Genomic DNA, 22,872 nt, shown 5'->3' with positions numbered 1-22,872 from the left:
AGCACAGCTCCCCTCCCCCTAAAACCCAGTTTGAGAATATTTTAGGTAAGGGCTCCTGAATCGGCTGTAGACTGCGAGGGGTTTATGCTTGATCCTTCCGCCATCTGCTAAGCAGTACTCCTACTCCATATACTGTCCGTCTAGTGCTTGTAGCTCTTTGTGTCTGGGTTTGCAAGTGTAGAATACATGAATCTGCAGCTCGTAAACAAATACATGCTTTCAGAAATCTTTATCTTAGGTTTCAATAAGATGGAGGCAAATAATGAACACACACCCACATAAATATAATATACAGGCAGTCCCCGGGTTACATACAAGATAGGGTCTGTAGGTTTGTTCTTAAGTTGAGTTTGTATGTAAGTCGGAACTGTATATTTTATCATTGTAATCCCAGCCAGAACCTTATTGGTCTCTGTGACAATTGGATTTAAAAAATGTTGGGTTGTCATAAGAATCAATACTAACACTAAAGCTTCATTACAGACACCTGTGATAACTGTTACAGCTGTTTATTGTAGCTAGGACTAAAGTACAATAAATTACCAATATCCAGAGGTCCGTTTGTAACTATGGGTCGTATGTAAGTCGAGTGTTCTTAAGTAGGGGACCGCCTCTATATGTGTGTGTATGTATAATGTCTGCAGTAGGGATGAGTCATAGAGTAGTGTTAATGGGATGATCTCTTCTGAAAGCAATGACATCACCATTCAATTTATAGAAAAGCTTATGGATGACTTAGTCCGTTATCATTTAGAAATCATAAGGGGTTGGGGGTCAGCTGGAGTCCTCCATTTCTTCTAAGGGGACAAAACAAACTACTACAACAGTACATTATAATATAATTAAAAGTTTATATATGTACATTATGATTTTATGGGCAGCATTATGCTAGTGCTTTACTAAAACCGAACGTCTACCCAATGAAGGAAGTATACTTGACACATGACACCCCCTAACCAGCCCGCTGATCCTCAGAGGGACCCATCAGTCAGTCTAAACCGCATTCAGACTAGAAGAGCATTTAGGATTTCTGCATTTAGGATCGAGCCCTACGTAAGCAAAATGCCCACAGTAGGACAATCTATTTCAGTGATGGGCAACCTTTTGAGCTTGGTGTGTCAAAATTCCCCAAAAAACCGAACATAACCCGGGTGGTGTGTCACCTTGACAAAAAAAAAACATAATTTTGTGATATTTATAGTTTAAATAACAAATAATCTATAATTATTTAACTTCTAGGCTACTTTAATCCTAAATTGTGTGATTGATCCTACCATGTACTACAGTCTGGCAGTATATGGGGATTCTCCACATCATCTACTTATTACAAGGTGCTGGACAATCTCTCAGCCTCCTGTCTAATGCACCTGGGCATGTAAGAGCCAAGGATGAAACTTAACTCTCCGGCGGCCGTGTGTCACTGAAAATGGCTATAGGTTGGCCATCACTGATCTATTTGGTAATATGCAGGTTGGCCTGCTTCCTATACATTACATATTTCTACTCAGATTTTTCCAAATATATACATTTCCATAGACCACATTTTGTTTTCTCTTTTAGATGTTGCACTACATATTTCCATTGGCCTGCAGCCGTATGCTGCGAGTACAATGTAATTATATGAAATATTGCTCTCCTCTTTATTTCCCTGGATCAAGACACTAACAGACTTTTCTGCATTCTCTTAATAGCCTCCCAAATTAGATTTCTTTCTAGGAAAAACTATACCCCAGTGATCATTAAGACTCACAGTGCTCACATATACAGCAGAGGATTCTGTTATTTAAACTTTTTATAACATCATGTATTATATTCTAGTCACATCCAGAGCTGCATTTAGAGCTTTGTAGATTGCAGTACTCTACTTGACAAATTGACCCCTAACAACAGGGTTGGCTTCTGGTTTTAGTAGGCCCCTGGGCGACAGAGCCTCAGTAGGCACCCTTTGCAGTGAACTCGCATGGCAGCATTGAAAATTCAGAAACTAAAGTATTCCTAAAATATTCCCTAGTTTATCATACAAAAAAGCCCCTTCATGGTTATTAAATATACAGCCTCCTTATGGTCATTTTATATAAAGCCACCCTCACCCCCTATGGATTCATTAGATACAGCCCCTCTCACCCCATGAATTCCTTTTGTACAGCCTTATCTGGGCCTCCCCAGGTGCTCTGCGCCCCACAGTTGCCCAGGTATGCCCAGTATTTGCACCAGCCCTGCCTAACATTAGAGGAACTATAAATGGATAATTCAGGGAGGGGATGTTCTGGAGAATCTTCTGGTCCAGATTCTGTTTTGATATTGCTCCTAAGATGTGAATGACAACTTCATGCAGTCTATTTGTATACATACAAGCTGTACATGGTGCTGCCAAGATGTAGTAACTTCCATTGTTCTCTGCACTGGGTTTTCACATCAAGCCACTTCTACAAATAGTTTATAGTCATGAGGCAACATTACCCACTTGCTACGGTTTTATCATAACTGAGGGTTATGGAAACCACTCAGATTTCTAGTGACTTGTGGTTATTGAAATTCCCTCAAGGCCTGGAATGCAGCTGTCTCTGAATGGGTTAAGGGGCTGGCTGCAAGAACCAGACCGCGCTTAATACAATCAGAGTGGAGTCGATGGTTTCCGCAGCCTCTCGCCGCTGCTGAGCGTTTAATTATAAGTGAGGTGACAGATCTCAAGAAACTTTTATTCTTTTGTTTGCAAACAAGAGTTTCTAATTACAACTCGGCAAAGTAGAGATCCAGTGTGGCCGACACTGCCGGTTGAAACATCTTTCCACATTCCTATTTTTTACCATGGCACCACACCAAGGCATCTACACAGCAATGCTGTTACCCGATGTGCACTACCAATTGAATCCAGATACAGCAAATCCTCAGTAATAGATTACTAGAGGCTTCTTCATTGGTTGGGACATACAGAATATAAAGGAAATTTGCCACCAGATTGTACACCAATAAACTACCATTTCAGACCCCTATCTTCAGTGCTATAGAACCTAGAAACATGCTTTTGATGCAGAAAGAGGAGATTCCTATCTTTAATATGACACCAAAAGCATATTTCAGGTGAAGATAGGGGCATCTGAAGTGTCACTCCCCTGCAGCCTGTAAACTTGACTCATGTAGTTATGACTCTTCTCTGCTCATTTTCATGTGGCTTTGGAGGAGATTTTTATCAGGTAAACAAGTGAAGGAATTCTAGAAAGGACATTTTATATCCTACCTGAGAGTGCCAGTAGTTTAGTGGGGTAAAAGCTGTTGACAAAGTCCCTTTAAGGGATAGTTCAATCCAGTATATGGCACCACAAATATTTGTGATGTGTGTATAGATTTGTTGATTGAAGATCTTGGCTGCACTACAATATCTATCTACAATGGACTCGTATATCTGTTTTTTTTTTGTTCTGGGTCCATTTGCTGTAAGCGTCAAATCGGTTATGTCAGATTTATTCATTGTCCTTTGGTCCCCGTCAGGCTGTTCTATTTCAGTATTGCTTTTTTCTCTGCTGGAATATTCCGTGCAGAAGAATGCGGTAAACGAACATGTATCTTTTAAACCCGCTTCTGTGGCCTACGGATGGAATATTGCCCTCCTATTGTGCCCCATATTAGGTAAAGACTTTCTTTTGTGGCATGCTCACAAGATAATGTCCCCAAATTTACCTCTGATGCCCACTGAATGTCCCGTTGAATCTGAGACTGGGGAGATGTACTGTAATTATATACCAATGTTAAATATTCAGGTTGTCCAAAGGGCTGTTATTACTGAGTAGTTGACCACAGGACCCTTCTTCTGGGGTTGGATAACACCTTGTTAAATGACATACGGTTGGCGCTGACAATGAGTGGTATAATAATATGATGCAGTCTGTGATTATTATAGCATGGAGTCCTTGATGCTCTGAATGAGTCAGATATAATTGGAAAAAGTGAGGAGCAGCGTTTGGAAGGAATCGTACACCTCTGGCTTTCTCTTTTGGATACAGAATGTTCGCTGTGAGTCACCATTATCCCTAATCCTTTCAAACCCATCCTCTGCAGCTGCTTCCATATCCCCCGGGGAGGGGCGTTATCGCCTGGCAACCAAGTGCCAGGGTAATGTGTTTCTGTAGTGGGTTCTATTTATACCCCCCACCTCCGTCCACCATGTGCCTCTGCCCTGAGTGTCCTGCTGTGCACGGCCTGATCAGTTCACGTCATTGTAAAGAGATAATATACAATTCTTTCTTGTATCACATTATGTACAGTCAGTAGCACAGTCCTGTGTTGATATGGGGGAAATTTATCACTGCCACCGTTTTCTGGCGTAGAATCGGTGAAATAATCGCAAAGCGATGATGCTCAATCTCCCATACAGTTTGTATGTTTTTCCCAAGTTTTTTTGGGCTTTCAATAGGTACTTTTTCCCACACTGCAGACGTTGAGTTTTTCATTTGTTTTTCTTACTAAATTGATCCTGTTGGGTTATCTGTGATCTTGTGTGATTAAGGAGCAGTACACATTTTTGTCATTTTGTCATCTTTTTGCTGTTTTTTATAGTATTCAATTCATTTTTCCCTCTCTCTGTGGGTCAGATAGTAGTAGAGTTAGGCCTGTTAAACATGTTGCAGCCCATGCATAAGTGCCATATGTCGGTACGATCCCAAAGAAAGGAATATAATGCAAGGACATTCCCTCTGCCGGCTGAACAGCCGTGCCAAAACTGTATTAACTACAGTTACTCTTTTACCCTAAAAGGGCCCATAAGTCTACATTCACACCTCGTTTATTCCCGATGTTATTCTCCTGTGATGGGATGCGATGAATTGCTGCTGCCAATATATGAGGTATAAAAGTTGATGGGTGGTTTGGGTGGCTATAGGCCCCTAGAAGCCATATTCATTACTGTTCACTATGGTGATGCGTACGTCTGCAGTGGACTGTATATAAGGGCCTTGAGGCAATAACAAATTTAGTTAATAAGGTGCACAAACCAACTCCAGAACTGGATTCTTCACAGTTTTCTAGATCTCTGCTTGCTAGCATTCACAGGAAGCTTCATTGTTTACTTCCTGTGGATAACAACCAGCCCATAGTCATGTGATGTCACACAGGTGCAGGGCTCTTTATATCACACAGCTCTGATTACGGTCTGCCATGGTTTACAGCTAATAATGATTGTCACCAAGTCATGACGGGGGTACATTTACCATTAGAAATGAGATGTAAGAGATGCTATGTTATTTTTCCTTTTAGGAACACCATTACAAGCAATGACATGTAACATACTCTCCTTCAATCAGTTTTGTGATAAAGAATTTTTGTAGTTTCTCTCCTTGAACTGTAAGGGGTTTATTAAACCAAATTTATGGCTCATGTTTTCTTAATTTTCTCCATTGTTTCTTGTTTTGTCAAATTTGAAGACATAAGTAAAGTAATGACAGATCTTATTGGAAGTGCATTGTCTGGCAGTGAAATGACATTGATCATCCCCTGTGCCTGTCTGGCAGCATGTGCTCGCAGGAGTCAGCACTCTCAGGATACGTGTATAATTGGCAGCTAGGAGTCAGCAGTCCAGCTGCAGTTTTTATGTCAAATTGGGTTCTTGTGTTATTTCTTTTATAATGTTTATAACCTTCAATTTTTATGGGAAAATATTCACATCGGAAATGCATTCAGTCTCAAATATGCTTAAGTAAGTGACACAGATTTCATATCCCTGTGGTAAAACTAATTTTTATATACCAAACAACAGGACACAGATCTATCAAGGTTTTTTGTGGAGAATACTCACCGACATTATGGTGACCATTATATGTATGATGGAATATTGTCGTTTGTTATTCCATCGAGGTTATACAATCAATACTTCCTATGAGTCTATTTCATCCCCATACCAAAAAGTTTGATCAAAGCAAACCACTAAATCATATCCTATTTTCTTGGTGTATGTTAGAACATAAAATGTGACAAAATGCGAATAAGGTTTAAAGTCCTCGAGTTTCCTGTCATTGACCCTTCATATTGTTTTGCCTATAGATAATGTAGATCCAAGCATTTCTTTTATATCTCTAATGACTCCCTTACGTGTTCTTTCGGGCTAAAAGGGCAGTGTCTGAAATAGAGCTTACAGTTTGGCAAGTACGGCTATTTCTGGTGGAGCGGAGATTTCCAGGGAATCACAAGGACACTACATCTGTTAGGAAGCTTAGCACATACCAGGTGGCAGCCTGATCCCTGTGCCCGTCCATCAATTCCCGGTAGACCTTGTCTTACCTGCCCTCGTTTTATCTTCTTGACAGTGAATATTAATTTTTTAAGTATAAGTCTGGTCACATTGTCATTAAAAATTTTAAACTGTTCAGGTAGATAGTAACTCTTTATCCTGGTATTTTACCCCTGGTTTTACTTTTACCCATATAATTATGATTACACTACACCAAAAACATCCCACCTGCTATGGTACAATATGCAGTGAGGGTGCCATGTATGTGAAGCAATGGGTGAACCATAACCACTGGATGTGGGCCCATGGTTATCATTGTGGCCTTCAGCTGAGTGTCTAGGTAGTGGAATTGTCATGTGTCATGGTCACAAAGTATTGATGTTAACCCCTTCGTGTCTATGCCATTTTAGACCTTTAGGACCAGGCCTGATTTTTAAAATTTGCCCTGTGTCATTATAGGAGGTTATAACTTTTTGACAATTTAACATATCCAGGGGATTTTGAGATTGTTTTACCGTCACACATTGTACTTCAAAGTAATATTCAAATTTTGATGATATCTTTTGTGTTAAGTTATGAAAAAAACTTAAATTTGGCAAAAATTTCTAAAAATTCTTCATTTTCATAGTTCAAAATGTTCTGCTTTTCAGGCAGATAGTCATAGCACCCAAGTAACTTTATAACTAACATTTCCCGAATGTCTGCTTTATATCGGCATAGGGTTTTATGCATCTTCTCTCTTTTCTAGGTTGTTAGGAGGTTCAGAATTTTGGGAGCAATTTTTCTCATTTTTATGAAAAACGCCAAACCCTTATTTAGAGGCACCTCCTCAGCTTTAACTGACTCTGAGAGACCTAAACAGCAGTAAACCCCCATAAATCATCCCATTTTAGAAACTACACCCCTCAATGTGTAAAAAATCAACTTTAAGAAGTATGTTAACCCTTTAGATGCTTCACAGTGGTTAAAACAAAATGGAGGTCTAATTTGCAAGCTGTCATTTTTTTTAGACAATATATTAATTTTGGCTAAAAATTAAACCGTCACAATGTATTAAATTACAAAAAACTCCACAAAGTTTGATACCCAACGTCTCCCGAGTCAGAGGATGCCCCATATGTGGTGGTGACTGCTGTATGGGCGCACGGCCGGGTATAGAACGGAAGGAGGCGCCATTCAGAGCAGATCTGCAACGTCACATCTTACAGGCTATAAAATGTTTATTTTTTTGTAATTTGGACATATGGGGGATTATTTTTTTGTGGATGAGATCCACTTTTCAGGTACATCATTTACAGGGGGGCTCAATAGCCAATAATCAGATTTTATTAACTCTTTCTTGGTGATGGTTAAAAAAATCATTAATTCTTGTTTATGGTTTTTAGCATTTTTTTCCTCGGACATTCACCGTACCATAAAAATAATGTGTTATCTTTATTCTATGGGTCATCACGATTACGGCGATACCCCATTTACATGGCTTTTTTATGGTGAACTTGTTTTGCAGAATATAGAACTCATTTTGTGAGACATTTACTTGTTTTTGTATCGCCATGTAACAATGGGCAGAACATTTATATTTTTTTGTTTACAGCGCTGGTTTAGAGCTTATTTTTTTCGGGACAAGCTGTACTTATTCTTGGTATCATGTTGGGGTACATTTTACTTTTTGATCACTTTTTATGCACTTTTTATGCGGTCAGATGTGAAAATTTAATAATTTTTGTGAGGTTTTTTTGTGTTTTTTTTTACGGTGTTCACCGTACGGGTTCAGTGACCATTTTATTTTATTTGACGGGTTGTTACGGACATTGTGATACCCAATATGTTGTGGTTTTTTTGGTGATTTTCCCTTTTTTTATGTTTTATATGATTACTGCATGGGACGGGACTTAAGGGGACTTTTATTCTTTTTAAATAATTTTTTTTTAGTTGCACCTTTTTTTAAAACTTTTTTTTTACTGTTTTATTTTGTCCCAGGGTGGGACATGAACAAGTGATCATTTGATCACTTGTTCATTGTAATATGCTGCAATACTAATGTATTGCAGCATATGACATAGTCAGCCTATGCATTCTGCATAGGCTGACAGCTGCACTGTTAGATCGTGCACAGTGCACGATCCTAGCAGGCAGCTGCCATAGGCAGCCCAGGGGACCTGATCGTGCCTCTAGGTTGCCATGGCAACGATCGGCACCTCCGTGCCCTGCACGGAGGGTGCCGATCGTCGCGCCAATACACCATAGATGCCGCGGTCACTATGACCGCGGCGTCTATAGGGTTAAACAGTCGGGATCGCGATAGTCGCGATCCCGGCTGTTACTGCGGGATCCCAGCTACCGCGTACCGCTGGGATCCCGCGGCGATCGCAAGGGCTCAGCTTCTGAGCTCGGGCGATCGCCATGACGTGATTCTACGTCAAGGTGCGGGAACTACCCGCATCCTATGACGTAGAATCACGTCAGGGTGCGGGAAGGGGTTAAAGAGAACCTGTCATCAGAAATTGACCTGATAGACCACTGCTAGTATGTTGTCAAGCAGTTGAAAAACTTCTAGGTCATGTTTCTTTCAAGGCACAACGTGGTGACATCATCCAGAAAATCAAGTTTGAAGTTAGATGTATAAAGTCAGGGAGGCACAGAGTGAAACACTGAAGTCAAGCTCTCCCTGCCTCTGAACACCTTTTTCCATGTAGTTTACATAATTGACCGGACTTCAGTAGATTTGATCAATGTTAAGGGGGATAGGGCAGGGAAATCTTGACTTCAGTGTTAAACTCTCCACCTTCTTGACTTCATAAAACCATCTCACTTCAAAGTTGATTTTCTGGATGATGCCACCACACCAGACCATTAAAGAAACATCATCTAGATGCTGCTCAACAACAAACTGCTTGTGGTTTATTAGGCCAATTTCAGATGACAGGTTCCCTTTAACCTAGTCCTGAGTGTCGGGCACTGATTTTGGATCCATAATTGTTTATGATTTTGGCAGAGTGACTCCATATCATCATTATGGCTCGTCTTCTCATTGCTTTTCACTCTTCTTCTAGGTATTCTCAATCCAAAGAACCCAAAGGAACCTGCTAAAAGTTTCAGCTTTGACTACTCATACTGGTCCCACACCTCGGTAAGTGGCCATGTAGCTCAGCCTTTAAAGTGTTGCAGAGGGGTTGGTGATGGAACCCAGTCTTGTGTTGTACTCGTTGTTTTGTGGATATGTTTAGTTAATGGTGTTACCTTCTGTTGTCTTATGTTTTGTAAAGTTTGGTTGCCCTTTTACAAGGGTATGCCTATTGATGATATACCTGTCTGTTTTGCAGCCAGATGATCCCTGCTTTGCATCCCAGAGCCGTGTGTACAATGACATTGGAAAGGAGATGCTGGAACATGCCTTTGAGGGCTACAACGTGTGTATATTTGCCTATGGCCAGACAGGTGCCGGCAAGTCCTATACTATGATGGGTAAACAGGAGGAGACACAGGCAGGCATTATCCCTCAGGTACATTATTGTGTTACTTGTGGACTCTTACTATTCTCAGCAGACTCTGACCCATATCCAAAGTGTTTTAACCATACGCAACCCTTGTATGTATTTATGCAGAGACTCATACAGTATATTTAGGGGTCAGAACTGTATCTTGGCATTTTTTCACCCAGGGCAAAGATTCAGTGGTGGGCTTTATCCAGAAAGACACACAGACTTTAATAATCTTTATTTATATAGTGCTTTACAAATCCTAGGGGACATATACAAATAAAATATTACTTTACAGAGTACGAACAATAATATGGAGCAATAGGAGTGAGGGTCCTGCCCACCAGTGCTCACATTCTATGAGGATGAGGGGGTGACACAAGAGGTGTTTTAAGAGCATGTTTGAAAGTTTGGATGGTTGGGTATTAGTCTGATAGACTAAGGATATTAGAATTGGTCAAGTTCGGGAGAAGTCTTGGAGTTGTGCGTGACCTTGATTTAGATCCTAGCTATATTCCACTGAAAATTGAATGTGATAAACATATTGCTCCACTGGGCACATACATAGTATAGATATATTACATTCTTTATCATGTACTTTTTATACACACATATAGAAATACCTACAGTATGCATCTTTGTTGGAGATTAATTGCTAGGGCCATCAGTACAAGGAACCCCACCAATCCACATAACAAGATGTCAGTGTCCAGCAGAGATTTAGCCATGTATGTGCAGCCACACAAAGACATTGAGACATGTCTGGGAGTTATTTATCATTAGGCAGCTCCCTGTGATGGCTCTACGTCTGCCTATGGAGCTCCGCTGCCCTTCAGATTTTTTAAAGTAGCACATGTCCTTAAATCTCTCTCTAAAAAAAAAAAAAATAATTGCAAGAAAAGTAAAATAATTGCAGCAGCACATGCATCGGGGAAGGGGAGGGGTTTATCGAGTGACAATGTTTCAGGGTTTTTTTTTTGCAATTATTTAAATTCATAATTCTGGTTTTACACAAGGTTGCACAAGCAGTGGTTCAATGTTTAAGCCACTATTGCGGAGGGACAAACTCCTTTGCAATATTTTAGCTACTCTTTTTCCCCACCAAAAAGTCAATGATAAATAACCCCCTTTCTCTCTATGCTCCAGCTCCATTTGATGAAACTCCCTATTAACTATCATTTCTGCACCTAGTATCCAGTATATTGCAGTGGAAAATGAAAGCTACATCATTTAACTGTGTTCTCCCCTAGCTTCCAATTTCATCCCTTTTTGTTTGCTCTCTTCTCAGCTATGTGAAGAACTATTTGAAAAAATCAATTGTAATAACAATGATGAGGTCTCCTTCTCTGTAGAGGTGAGTAGTTGTGTGATCATCATATCGGATAAAGAATTCATGTCATGGATATTATTTTTTCCTGACATCCATGTGTGCATTGCCATGATAACCCTGATTTTGCCAATGCAACCAGTCTAAATCTGACATTGTGTAATGAAAATTCCTTCTTGTGAGTTGACATCTTTATTGGATGGTATTATATTCAATATGTGTTCCAATAAAATAATTCAAAGTGAAGTTTTTTCTGCTCTGGGCAAGAGGTTGTCTTTTAGTACAACTTAACTGATAACCCATGGTATACACAATGATCATTCCTGCTCTTTTGCAATCCCTTAGCTGTATTGTTGTTCTGCTGGGAGCAGCTTATGTGATTATGTAAGATTACTAGTGCTGGAGATTTGGGTTTGTGGTATTGGAGCACCAGCAGGTTACACAGCTTTCTTGGCATAAGCAGTTCCATCACTACATTATGTAGAGAATGCTGCCGCATGGGGTCCAGATAATTACAGATTCCTATAACCAGGTCATTTCTTTTATCTACGTCAGAAATAAAAATAATTTGGTTTGAGTCACTACAGGACATTTATATCAAGCAGATCCCTGCATCCAGGATATAAGAAGATGATGTGAATCACAGGGCACCTCTGGCTATTAATACGCTCCCTTTAATCCAGTCAGCTCATTGCTGAATGATTCATTGACATCATATAGATACAACTTTATAGTCAGGATTATTTGGAGTTATTATTCAATTTAGAAAACATTTAGCCCTTTGTCATGAGCATGTTATTGCCTCTTCCTTAAAGTGCAGTAAAGTTTCTTTGGTTTGCACTCTTGTATTACTAAACAGTGAGTCCTATTACATAAAATTTTATATACACGCCTTACAATGAACATTGTGCTACCTCCTTCTACAAGGATAAAATGCTACTATTAGGAAGCATACACACTGCAATCAAACTATATATTAATCCATGTGTACTTGTCTCACAAGCTCCCTCTAGTGGTGGCTGGAGAATTATATGATCTAAAATAGATTATTGGACTTTATAACGAACATTCTGTAAATTACAGATAACTGCTCATTATTGTGTTTCCTTTTAGACACCTAATAAAGTCATTTTTCAGTTCCTCTAAACATGGGAGAAGAGGAATATGAATGATGACATATTAACGTTGCAGCATACAGAAGGGATTGGATTTAGTTCCTTAGAATTCATTAGACTGGATCTTCCTTTCCAGCATTACCTTACAACTTGCTCTGTCAGCATCAAACACATTCATTATTTATAGAAATTGATTTCCTTTAAAATCCTTATATAACTATTACTTTTTCTGTGAGACATGTAAAGGCATGTGTTCCCTCTACCAGTTTTAAAGCTTGACCCCCATCCCCCCACATGAGACAAACCTTCGGATTATTAACAAATGAAGCCCTACAGCGGCGTTTAGTCCAGAACACCTCACTGTGTGACCAGTGTAACATACCAGCCTTTTTTTAAGCTGTTTGACACATACTGTTTACCCAAATTGTATATGTAACAGGTACATTGCAGAGGACACAGACCACTGCATTGTGGGAAAGCATTGTTATGGAAAGTCTAATAGACTTGATTTCAATAAGCCGTGAGTCTTTTCTGTATACAGATATAAATTTGCTCACGATTCTCCCAGATGCAGGGTTTACCACTGATGATTATAAGAAGCAATTGTAGATCCAAATTTTCCTAGTGAATTATTCATTGCTTCCATCTAAAAGTTTAATGCATACATTTCTAATGTGCGGCTATGAGCCAAATAGCTTCTAACTATTAAGAAAATTCTTTTTATCAATTTTTTTTACAGTGATTTTAAATTTACATTAGATGAACCAACCAGGCTTTAAATGAGAATGTACAGTTATTTCTATTGGATGTTTGTCTTGTTAGCAGTGAATATAAATGGAAGAAAACCTGCATATATTTTAAAGACACAAAACCTCCATATAGAGTGCAAAAAAGCCCTGTGTGGTTTCTAATCACGGAGTAATGTGTTTCTCTACTTACAATACATCCTATTTTGTGTGTTGTGTACAAAAGATAAGAATCAGACTATGAAAAGAGTTTCTTTGCAGCCTGTGACATAAATACACATAGATCTGCAGATGAGCTGGAAACACTGAAAACCAGATTTTTAAACAAGATTGTTTTATTAATATTTTTTTCTAAGGGCTATAAAGGCATTAAAGTGTACATATCATCTATATTTTCATCTTTGAGCTTCTTTAATATTTCAGATTGTAGAAAGGACGGGGTCTGCTAATTAAGATGCCACTAGACATTATTTATGAGATAGAGACATAGAGATTCTGAGTATTATTTCTCACTTTCTCACTGTATTATTATGTTGCTTGTAGGTTAGTTATATGGAAATTTACTGTGAACGAGTCCGTGATCTGCTAAATCCTAAGAACAAAGGTAACCTGCGTGTTAGAGAGCACCCACTACTTGGGCCCTATGTAGAAGACTTGTCTAAGTTGGCTGTCACCTCATACACGGATATCGCTGACCTGATGGATGCAGGAAATAAGGCCAGGTGGGTGATATTGGTGTGGTTACCTATCAAGGATAGTAGTAAATCTAACTTTACTACTTTTTAGAGACAACTACTCTATTTAGGTTGCCCATTTCACATATATCTACAATGAGCCATCTAAAATCTGGTATCCGTCTAGCTTCCATTAGTGTTGGTGGTCAGTGACAATTCCGTGTATTACAGCGGTTGTCTGGTTTTTAAATTGATATCCCCCATCTTCAGCAGTTCCAACAAGTACCAACCCCTTCATTTCATACACTGCTGATGCTCACCTGAGCTATGATTCACTATTTCTTCTTTTTATCAGGACTGTGGCGGCCACAAACATGAATGAGACCAGCAGTCGCTCCCATGCTGTCTTCACCATAGTTTTCACCCAAAGGAGGCTCGATGTGGAGACTGATCTTGCAACAGAAAAGGTGATCAGAGACGCACAGCTGTCATATATTGTGTGGTATAATACAGCACGTGCTTTTTTATGTCAAGGATAGTGAGATCAAATACACTTATAGGTTGACCCAGGTTTAGCTACCAGTGATATATTCTCCTAAGTACCAGTGTCATTAACCAAGCCATGTCCTTCTTTTCTACAGGTCAGTAAAATAAGCCTTGTAGATTTGGCCGGAAGCGAAAGAGCTGATTCCACAGGAGCAAAGGGGACCCGACTAAAAGTAAGTTTGGATTCTACATTGCACAATCTCATCGACCCAGTATCCGTATCGTCACTTCCTATAGTTATCCAGCAACATTATGAACTATTCAGGTCATTGCTCTTTCTTTGTATGTAGCCATTCTTTATCAATCCTTTATGAGGATTTTGATTATAGTCTGAGAAAAAAAATAGATCTGTAACATTAGTAAATGAGAAGCTTGGAGCAGTCACCCATTCCACAATTTTACATGTAATGCATCTGTACAATGAGAGGTTATGACTTTTTGGCTGTGAATTGATTTCCACCTTGCCTGCAGGGTTAAGAAGTGAGAAACATATTGGGAGTACAATGGGGCTCTATGGGTGTGCTTGTTTAACCCTTTTCAAGCTGTTTTGACCACATAACATGCTAACAGCAAGCATGACGAGTTGCCTTTAACCTAGGTTTTTAATGTTATTGTTAAAGTTTCTTGTTAAACCAGTTTTAAAATTGCCAAGTGTGTGCCCCATGGGTATTTATAGAAGTTCTCTTTCCAAAAAAGTTACTGTATTTAAGTGGCATCTGGGGCCTTGAATTAAAAGTGTAATGTTTTATGTGTTTCCAGGAAGGTGCTAATATTAACAAATCTCTGACCACTCTGGGGAAAGTCATCTCCGCTCTTGCTGAAGTGGTAAGTAGTTCCATAGTTTGTTGGAGGGTAATGAAGGGTGATCATGGAGTAAAGAGGAGGTTAAGCTGTAGGGCCTTTATTCACTGTGATAGAACTGAATAACTTGCCCTACACGTGTAAGGGTGCGGTCCGTTTAAAAACGCATTGGAATAGCTGAAGTGTGATTTGCCTAACGCAAATGTTAACACATATGTTAACTGCTGTTTAATTAGGCAAATCACTCTTCAGATATTTAAACGCATGCGCTAAACGCGACGTGTGACCGCACCCTAAGGGTTTAGCTATTTGTTAAAGTCTGCATAGTATCCTACCAGAGCTGTGGCTCCTACCATTTTTTTTTTCTTTTACAATTCATGCCCTCATTTCACAAATAAGTGTGAAGAGGAATGCTCCATACTTACCTGTCTTTATGTCACAGACCGTTCTTTAATGCAGAGCATGCTCATCTCACCTACTCTGTTTGGGTACTAAAAGATCACATTATTCCAATGTGAATGCAATGTTGTATGCAGACATATTCCTTGTGAATTAATTGTCTGCCTTTTATAAATAGAAAGAGTAACTTAACATTTGCAAGCAATTTGTTTATTTCAGAAATGCTAATTTCCAGAAATATCCTTCATTAAGTTAAAAGCTTGTCTATGCCCTTTTTCCGCTGTTTCTCCTATAGTGAGCAGTTTATCTGAAAGCCTTTTGAGGTCTGTCCACTTCAGACCTCAGATAAGGGGTCTAATGTTTTACTCTTTACATACCTAGAGAATATATCTCTTGATGAATCCATTCTCTCAGGAGATACAACTATATGTTATTGTCTGTAAAGACTAAAGTCATTAGTAACATGCCCCTTTGTCTCTGAGCTGCCAAAGGAACTTTAGGACTCATTTTGATCCATCCAGTAGTATCCCTTTACATTCTTTCTCAAGACATTTTTGTGTCTTACTATAGTTGAGCTTACTGCTACACCAATGGTTGATTTTATGAAATTCTACTCTATAAAAGTCCCTCTGTTTTTTTTCTTTACTTTTCTGTGCTGTGTGGGGGCTTAGAGGTCCACATTGAGTTACACACAGTGACTAATGGCATATATTATAATGTCTGTACTCTCCTCCTCCATGCTGTCATAACAGGATAACTGCCCCAGCAAGGTATGGCTCCTCCATATGAGTGGTGTGTCTTGTGATACTGATGTATATGCTGCTACCTTTCACCTCTTTAAGCATTTCATAGAAAAGATTGTATGCTATCATTGTAATATTTGAATTGTGTCATTCTAGACATTTGAGGCCTTCCTTTAATATCACCTTTGCATTTTAGAGCAAAAAGAAGAAGAAGACAGACTTCATTCCCTACAGAGATTCTGTACTGACCTGGCTTCTGCGTGAGAATTTAGGTATGAAATAGTGTAAATGAGCTCCTGCTTTGGGGCAATATTAATAGTGAAGTCATTCCATCTCCTCAGTGACTGAACATAACATGCCTTCTGAATACTGATCCAAAATAGTAGACTGTATGGATGTGGCTGTCGAACTATGGGACCTCAATGATTATATTGTCTTTTAGGTGGAAACTCTCGCACTGCTATGGTCGCAGCTCTGAGTCCCGCCGATATCAATTATGATGAAACACTAAGCACATTAAGGTGAGGGGAATGGAAAACTGTAAACAATGCAGAACACATGGTGCTTGGTGCAGATCGCAAGCATTTTAGGGCAGGTGGCCAGCTCCAGCTTTGCCATGCAAGGCCTGGTGTTGAATTAATTCGTACATAATTTATCGGTAATCATTTTTGGGGGCTGACCATACATTTGTTAATAAAGCATTTCATAATGATGTTTACTTCTACTGAGCACATTTCTAAATGTCTCTACACAGGTTTAAGCATTGTATGTAAAATGTCATATAGCTATTTGTGTAATGTGCCGGTGTCTTTATAACAGATATGCAGATCGAGCTAAACAGATCAAATGTAACGCTATTATTAATGAAGATCCTAATGCTAAATTGGTGCGTGAACTTAAAGATGAAGTTACCCGTCTTAAAGAACTATTGCGAGCCCAGGGCTTGGGTGATATCATTGACAGTAAGTAAGATCTAGAAATTCACTTGAAGTTTCTGTGTCTCCATTTTATACTCAAGATCTTTCCAGAATCTCTCAAGGTTAAAATGCTTAAAGAGAAGGAGTCATGTATGTATAATTGTTTTCTAGGTTATGAAGAGTTTACCTATTGAACAACTCTTCTGTGCTTGGGAGATCTTTTTCATGTCAATTTTTCTCAAAGTGAAGTGTTACTAGTGACAGTGAAAACTATGGAAAATACACACTCTTTTCCCTTACTGATTTCACCAATTACAAGTGTTATCTGTTAAAATGCCACTTGCGCATGCATGCCCCCATTTTGTGGAGGAATGGAGTTCCCCGTTATGTCATAGGGGAGTGCTGATTCCCCCCAACAGCCGCTGTGGTTGGTAAGGGCAGGGACACATGCCCCACATTCACTTAAATGCTGCATGTGGCTTGGTCAGTGACATTGAAATAGATAACACCCATGATAAATGCAGGTAGTGGGTGTTATTAGCACTGTTGTTGAGCTGGTCCCAGACGAGAAGTGGCAGAAGTGTTATATTCTGGAAAAAAAAAACACTATTAACAAACACTCTACTCACCATAGAGTTTTGTCATATACTAAAAGTTCCTTCCATCTTGTCTTTCCTCCTGCCTTCCATCAGTTGATTCTATTGAAGACAATTACCCTGGAGTGAAATGTGTGTACAGTATATCAGTGATCTTACTTTTTATCAACCTTGCTTTTCTGCCAAGCAGCTCAAAACTGAACCTTGCATGCCAGCACAGACTGCATGAAAATCCCAGACAGAATACATGAAGCTTACACTGAAAATTTGGTGTAATTGGGGTATTTAATAAGTGGGCTCTACTCAGGAGTTGTCTGTGTAATTTTCTTTGGTATAAGTGGCCATTTCATTAAACATGAAAGTGAGACATAGAATGCATATACGGAGCATTTCTTAAGGCTTGATTGTGTATCAGAATTGCATAATTGAAGTGAAAATATTGGTTATTTCTCCCAAATTTGCACATATTCTTTCTTTAATTTAAAGAAGTTTACCACTCCTTTACATAAATTGCCCATTTGCCTTTACTGCCTTGTACATAATTCCTGAAGTGATTCAGCAGTCCTGCTACTAACTTACATATGAGTGCAGACCCTCTTTGCTTCTTTCTTTACATCTCTGAGCTCTGCTGAATAGGAGGAGCTGGAGCAAGGGGAAGAGTCATCCTGCTCCCTCTCCCACCCTTCTTCCTGTTTCTGTTAGTGTGGATGTGTACAGGCTGTAAAGCGACTTCATATGGAAGACTTGAAGCAGAGACAGAAGCTATGTGTGTATGCAGAGGGCAGCATACTGAAAAAGGGCTGCATCTTTTAAAGGAGGCAAAAACACAGATTAGACATGTCTAATAGAAGAGATTTATTGAAAAGTGGCCCTTTAACTTCTTAATTGTTGAACATTTATAAAACATGTTTAAAGGATCTGTCTGAGATTTCTGCCAATTATGAAATTCTCTGCTGCTGCGCTAAGGAAACGAATTGTTCTGCTGGATAACCTTGCATGATGGCTTTGCAATCTCTTACCAAGTAACCACCATGTTCTTGGCAGTGGCGCCTAATGATGGACCTTTTTCTGTTTGCAGTTAGTTAATGAATTACCTACTTTATTTATTTTCTTAAATAAGTTTTCCAGTCGTATGCAAATAACAGAGCAAAAAAAAAAGTTAATTTCTACAGCTTTATGGGCAGAACCATTTTTTAATTTTGCCCTGAATGTAAACATTGATGTTAACAAAGATTTTAAAATAAGGACATATGCACACAACCATATGGTGGCCTGGAATACGGTCACAAATTGTGAGGCTGTAGACTGATAGAGGTCTATCCCACCTCACCACGATGCAGTGAGCACATAGTACTAGGTGCAGTTTGCCAGTGGAGTGTGCAGAGTCTGTCCATTTGCAAATTATAAAAAATTCAAAAGTGTGGTGTACATATGTATTCAGCTCCCCTGAGTGAATACTTTGTTGGACCACCTTTAACTGCCAGTCTGTTGAGGTAGATCTCTTCCAGCTGTGAATTTTTGCCCATTTTTCTTTACAGGATAGCTCTTGCACAGCCACCTGTACATGATACCCCTAAATAAAATCTAGAATGTCCAATACTTTTAGAAGTCACCTTATTAATAAATTCTTAATATTATTAAGTACATCTGTATGTAATGTTTTTGAAGGCCTCACAGATTTGTTAAAGGACATTCGTGGACAAACAGCAGCTTACCAAAACACACCAGACAGCTCAAGGATATTGTTGTGGCAAAGTGTTTTTTCATTGTTAGGTTAAAAAAATAGCCCAATCTCTGATATTCTTATCAAATAAATTATATAGCCGCAAAGCACAGTCCTGCTCTGCAGGACATGTTTGCTCATTTGCATACTTTATCAAGTTATATTTCTACTAAATTTGGCCATTTGAAAATCATAAAAGATCTGTGGACCTGGGGATGGTAAGGGGAGGTGAGTTGTAATCATCTAAATCCTCTAAAATCTACTTTATAAGTTATGCTAATGAGCCTGAGGGCTTGTTACACCTTTCACCCTGCATTTTCACCACTTAAGCAGTGGGAACTGGAAATGGTCATTTATTTCTTTGCTCTTTCCATACTTAGAAGCAGTCATCTAGTAACTGGTGGCAGTCTTTTTAGCAGCTATCTTTAAAGGGGTGTTCCGGGAATATGAGCGTCTGATACCCATGATGATATAAATAAATTAATATAACAAAACTCAATGTCGTTAGTCACAAAATGGAGCTTTAATAGTTTGATTTTATGATTTACTAAATTTATGGCCTCTATAAAGTATGCAGAGTTATCACCAAGACGGTCGCCACTGAAAACTACAAGTCCCATGATTCTTTAGTTCTCAGTTACTCCTCCTGTTTATTATGCTCTGCTCCCTGTGATGATATAACAGACTGTGCTGCTCTGTTACCATAGTAATGATGTGTATAACTGCCATCATTGCACATTACCTCACTGAGATGATGTCTCCCTACAACACCGGCCATACTGTACGCACTGCAAGCAATGGACTACAGCCAAACATAGTGGTGCACCAGGCAGGTGCAGGACATGTCATGTGGACATGTGACCAGTGGCCATCTTCTGTCCTGTGTATGCTCCGCGCAGGTGGAAATCAACGGACGGATTAAAGGGCCAGTAGCATATTAATTCTCCATTACAGTGTATGGAAACTGCATTTTCTGCTAAGGGAAGCAAAATTTTAAATAACAATTAATTACACATTAGCTTATATTTTGAGTAGCCTTTTGTATATGAATTATGCTTATTCCTGGAAATACCCCTTTAACTACACATACATACATAGATGCATGGAGGGCTGTCACACAATGATAGGACAAACGCCATTACTAGATGACTGCTTCTAAGCATAGAAAGTGCAAAAATATAAATGTATAAATTACAAGACATTATCTATATTTTCCTGTCAAACTATAAGTAAATTGGCTCCTTAGCTGATGCTGGTTTTATAACATTCTGCCTGAAGAATGTGACCCTATGTACGATCTGTTGGGCCCCTCCTGCTCTATAACATGCTGCCAGTAGACAGGACACAATTTACAATCTGCTCATTTTATCCTGCTCAATAACTCATTACCTGCAGATTAGAAAATAGTTTTGAAAGGTTAAATTTAAGCTTCATTTGCATAGGACTGGACAATGCTATTAAAATATTTTCTCTTTCTTGTTTTGCTCCCTATTTCTCTCAAAACAATTTGCGCTATTGCTAAATGCCCGAACACTACAAAGTTTTGTGCTTTTCTCTGCTTTATGCTCAGGTTCCTAATAAATTAATGAAATTGACATATTGGGATGTAACATTGTGCTCTTTTTTCTGTAAGACCCTATTATCTTGTCTAGGCTTTGTTCACATCACATTCATGATCTCTGTTTGACCTTTTAAGCCTGGAAGGCTTAAGTAAAACAGAGTTATCTAACTGATGCCATAGGGTGGCATCCATCACCCATCAGGTACATTAGGAGAGATTCATTATATCTTACTTGCCTGTTTTCTGGTGGAGAATGCACATGAATCTTCCCCTCCCTGCCAGTTTCCTGGCTTCTCCGACCTGCACGCCACTTTGGGCATGTCGCGGAGGGCTGGCATGAGCGTGAACGCCAGATATCCTATAGTCTCTGTTTGAAAACAGGCAGGCAGGAGTCTATAGCAAAAAAAATAAACATTTAGACTGTAAAATGGCCACCGATGGAGGGTCATGTGATCTGTAGCTGTCCATGAACAATCAACCTACCAGAGCCTTATGATTCATGAATATAAGATGATGGTCCTGGCAGTGCGATTGTTAATGGACAGTTAGAGATCACATGACCCTCCAATATATGGACAGGAATGTCTGGCCGATGAGGTAGAAGACAGGAGACTTCACATATCCAGAAGGCAGATCAGAGTTTTTAATAGATGTATATTGGTAAATTACCAAATATCCTGCCCCCACACTTTACAAAAACATGAGGTAAAGTGGCCAACCACTTTAAGGGCTGTGGTTTTCTGCTTTTCTTATAGCTTTATGCTGGCAGGAGCTACATTGTGTACAGTGAGCCCTTACAAGTCTATTGAACTCAATGGAGTTCCAATTAACTAAACTGTATGTATGTGAAATCTCCAAGCTGAGTATTTCGGACACCATCATACCAGTGCCTGTTGACAGTCCCAGCTGAATTACCTTTCCCTAAGGCCGTCTGCGCCTGAAGCAGATCCTGCGCAAGCACAGGGACTGGTGGAGGGGTGAGCGTAATCCGCCAAAGTATAGAACATGTCTCGTACTTGGTCGCGGTGCAATGATGCACTGTGTGCTCACCACGCGAAGTCTGGGAGCCATAGAAGTTTATGGAGGCCGACAACTGGTGACCAGACCACTGCCCCCAGAACTGCCTAGTGAATGAGTGAATGAATATCGGTAATTATTAATATTTCACAGTTTTTTAAAGTGTGACATGAACTAGGGTGTGACCTCTATGGAAGGTGTTCAGGTAGTATGGGATATGGCGGAGCACTCACTGTTACTTTTTTTTTTTATATTCTAAAGTTGTACCTTTTGTCATAACAACACCCCTCACCACTTCTCACTACCCTTCTCATATTCCTCACTTTCTTGTGCCTTGAGTTACTTTCTGAGCTGTCATCTTGAAATAAATGATGCAGTTTTGAGATTTCTCTCCTGTCTCTCACTGTGGTTTCCCTCTCTCCTTGTTCCTCTTCCCTTGGCTTTCCTTCGTCTAGCTCTTCCTTCTGTGGCCTGCCTACCTCTCACAGACATCAATGATAACCAGAACCTTAAGAATAAGTACTTGCTTTCCAATGAGAATCAACGACCTGGCCATTTCTCCACAGCCTCCATGAGCTCGCTGGCATCTTCTCCATCATCCTGTTCTCTTAGCAGTCAGGTGGGATTATCTACGGTTACAAGCATCCAAGAGAGAATCATGTCTACCCCTGGAGGAGAGGAAGCAATTGAGCGGCTCAAGGTAAGTGAGGATTGCAGAATGGACCTTAACCAACCATTCATCAATTTCCATCTCCATTATGTACAGAGATAATGCATACCATGAGGTTGCAGTACAGGGATCATGCACACGTTGAGGTCACAGTACAGCGATCTTGCATGCAGTGAGGTGACAGTACAACGATCATGCACGCGGTGAGGTTGCAGTACAGCGATCATGCACGCGGTGAGGTTGCAGTACAGCGATCATGCACGCGGTGAGGTTGCAGTACAGCGATCATGCACGCGGTGAGGTTGCAGTACAGCGATCATGCACGCGGTAAGGTTGCA

General features: G+C 39.6%; 1 protein-coding gene across 27 annotated transcripts in view; it reads left to right on the top strand.

Annotated features, from left to right (window-relative positions):
* KIF1B (kinesin family member 1B) overlaps positions 1-22,872 on the top strand; it is a 102,488-nt gene that overhangs the window by 31,571 nt on the left and 48,045 nt on the right. For 10 of the 27 annotated variants that reach the window (XM_072156471.1, XM_072156464.1, XM_072156461.1 and 7 more), the window contains exons 3-15: positions 9,274-9,350; positions 9,544-9,723; positions 10,988-11,053; positions 13,431-13,609; positions 13,917-14,028; positions 14,203-14,280; positions 14,867-14,932; positions 16,060-16,077; positions 16,247-16,322; positions 16,493-16,571; positions 16,870-17,012; positions 17,660-17,695; positions 22,320-22,564. In XM_072156471.1, coding sequence (XP_072012572.1) covers positions 9,274-9,350; positions 9,544-9,723; positions 10,988-11,053; positions 13,431-13,609; positions 13,917-14,028; positions 14,203-14,280; positions 14,867-14,932; positions 16,060-16,077; positions 16,247-16,322; positions 16,493-16,571; positions 16,870-17,012; positions 17,660-17,695; positions 22,320-22,564 — 1,355 coding nt within the window. The remainder of the gene's footprint in view (positions 1-9,273; positions 9,351-9,543; positions 9,724-10,987; positions 11,054-13,430; positions 13,610-13,916; positions 14,029-14,202; positions 14,281-14,866; positions 14,933-16,059; positions 16,078-16,246; positions 16,323-16,492; positions 16,572-16,869; positions 17,013-17,659; positions 17,696-22,319; positions 22,565-22,872) is intronic. The other 17 variants (XM_072156468.1, XM_072156489.1, XM_072156481.1 and 14 more) reach the window with 5 other exon arrangements.

Source organism: Engystomops pustulosus, chromosome 6 (genome assembly GCF_040894005.1).
Source record: "Engystomops pustulosus chromosome 6, aEngPut4.maternal, whole genome shotgun sequence".
Classification (NCBI taxonomy): Eukaryota; Metazoa; Chordata; class Amphibia; order Anura; family Leptodactylidae; genus Engystomops; species Engystomops pustulosus.
This window is presented reverse-complemented; position numbering and strand designations above follow the sequence as displayed.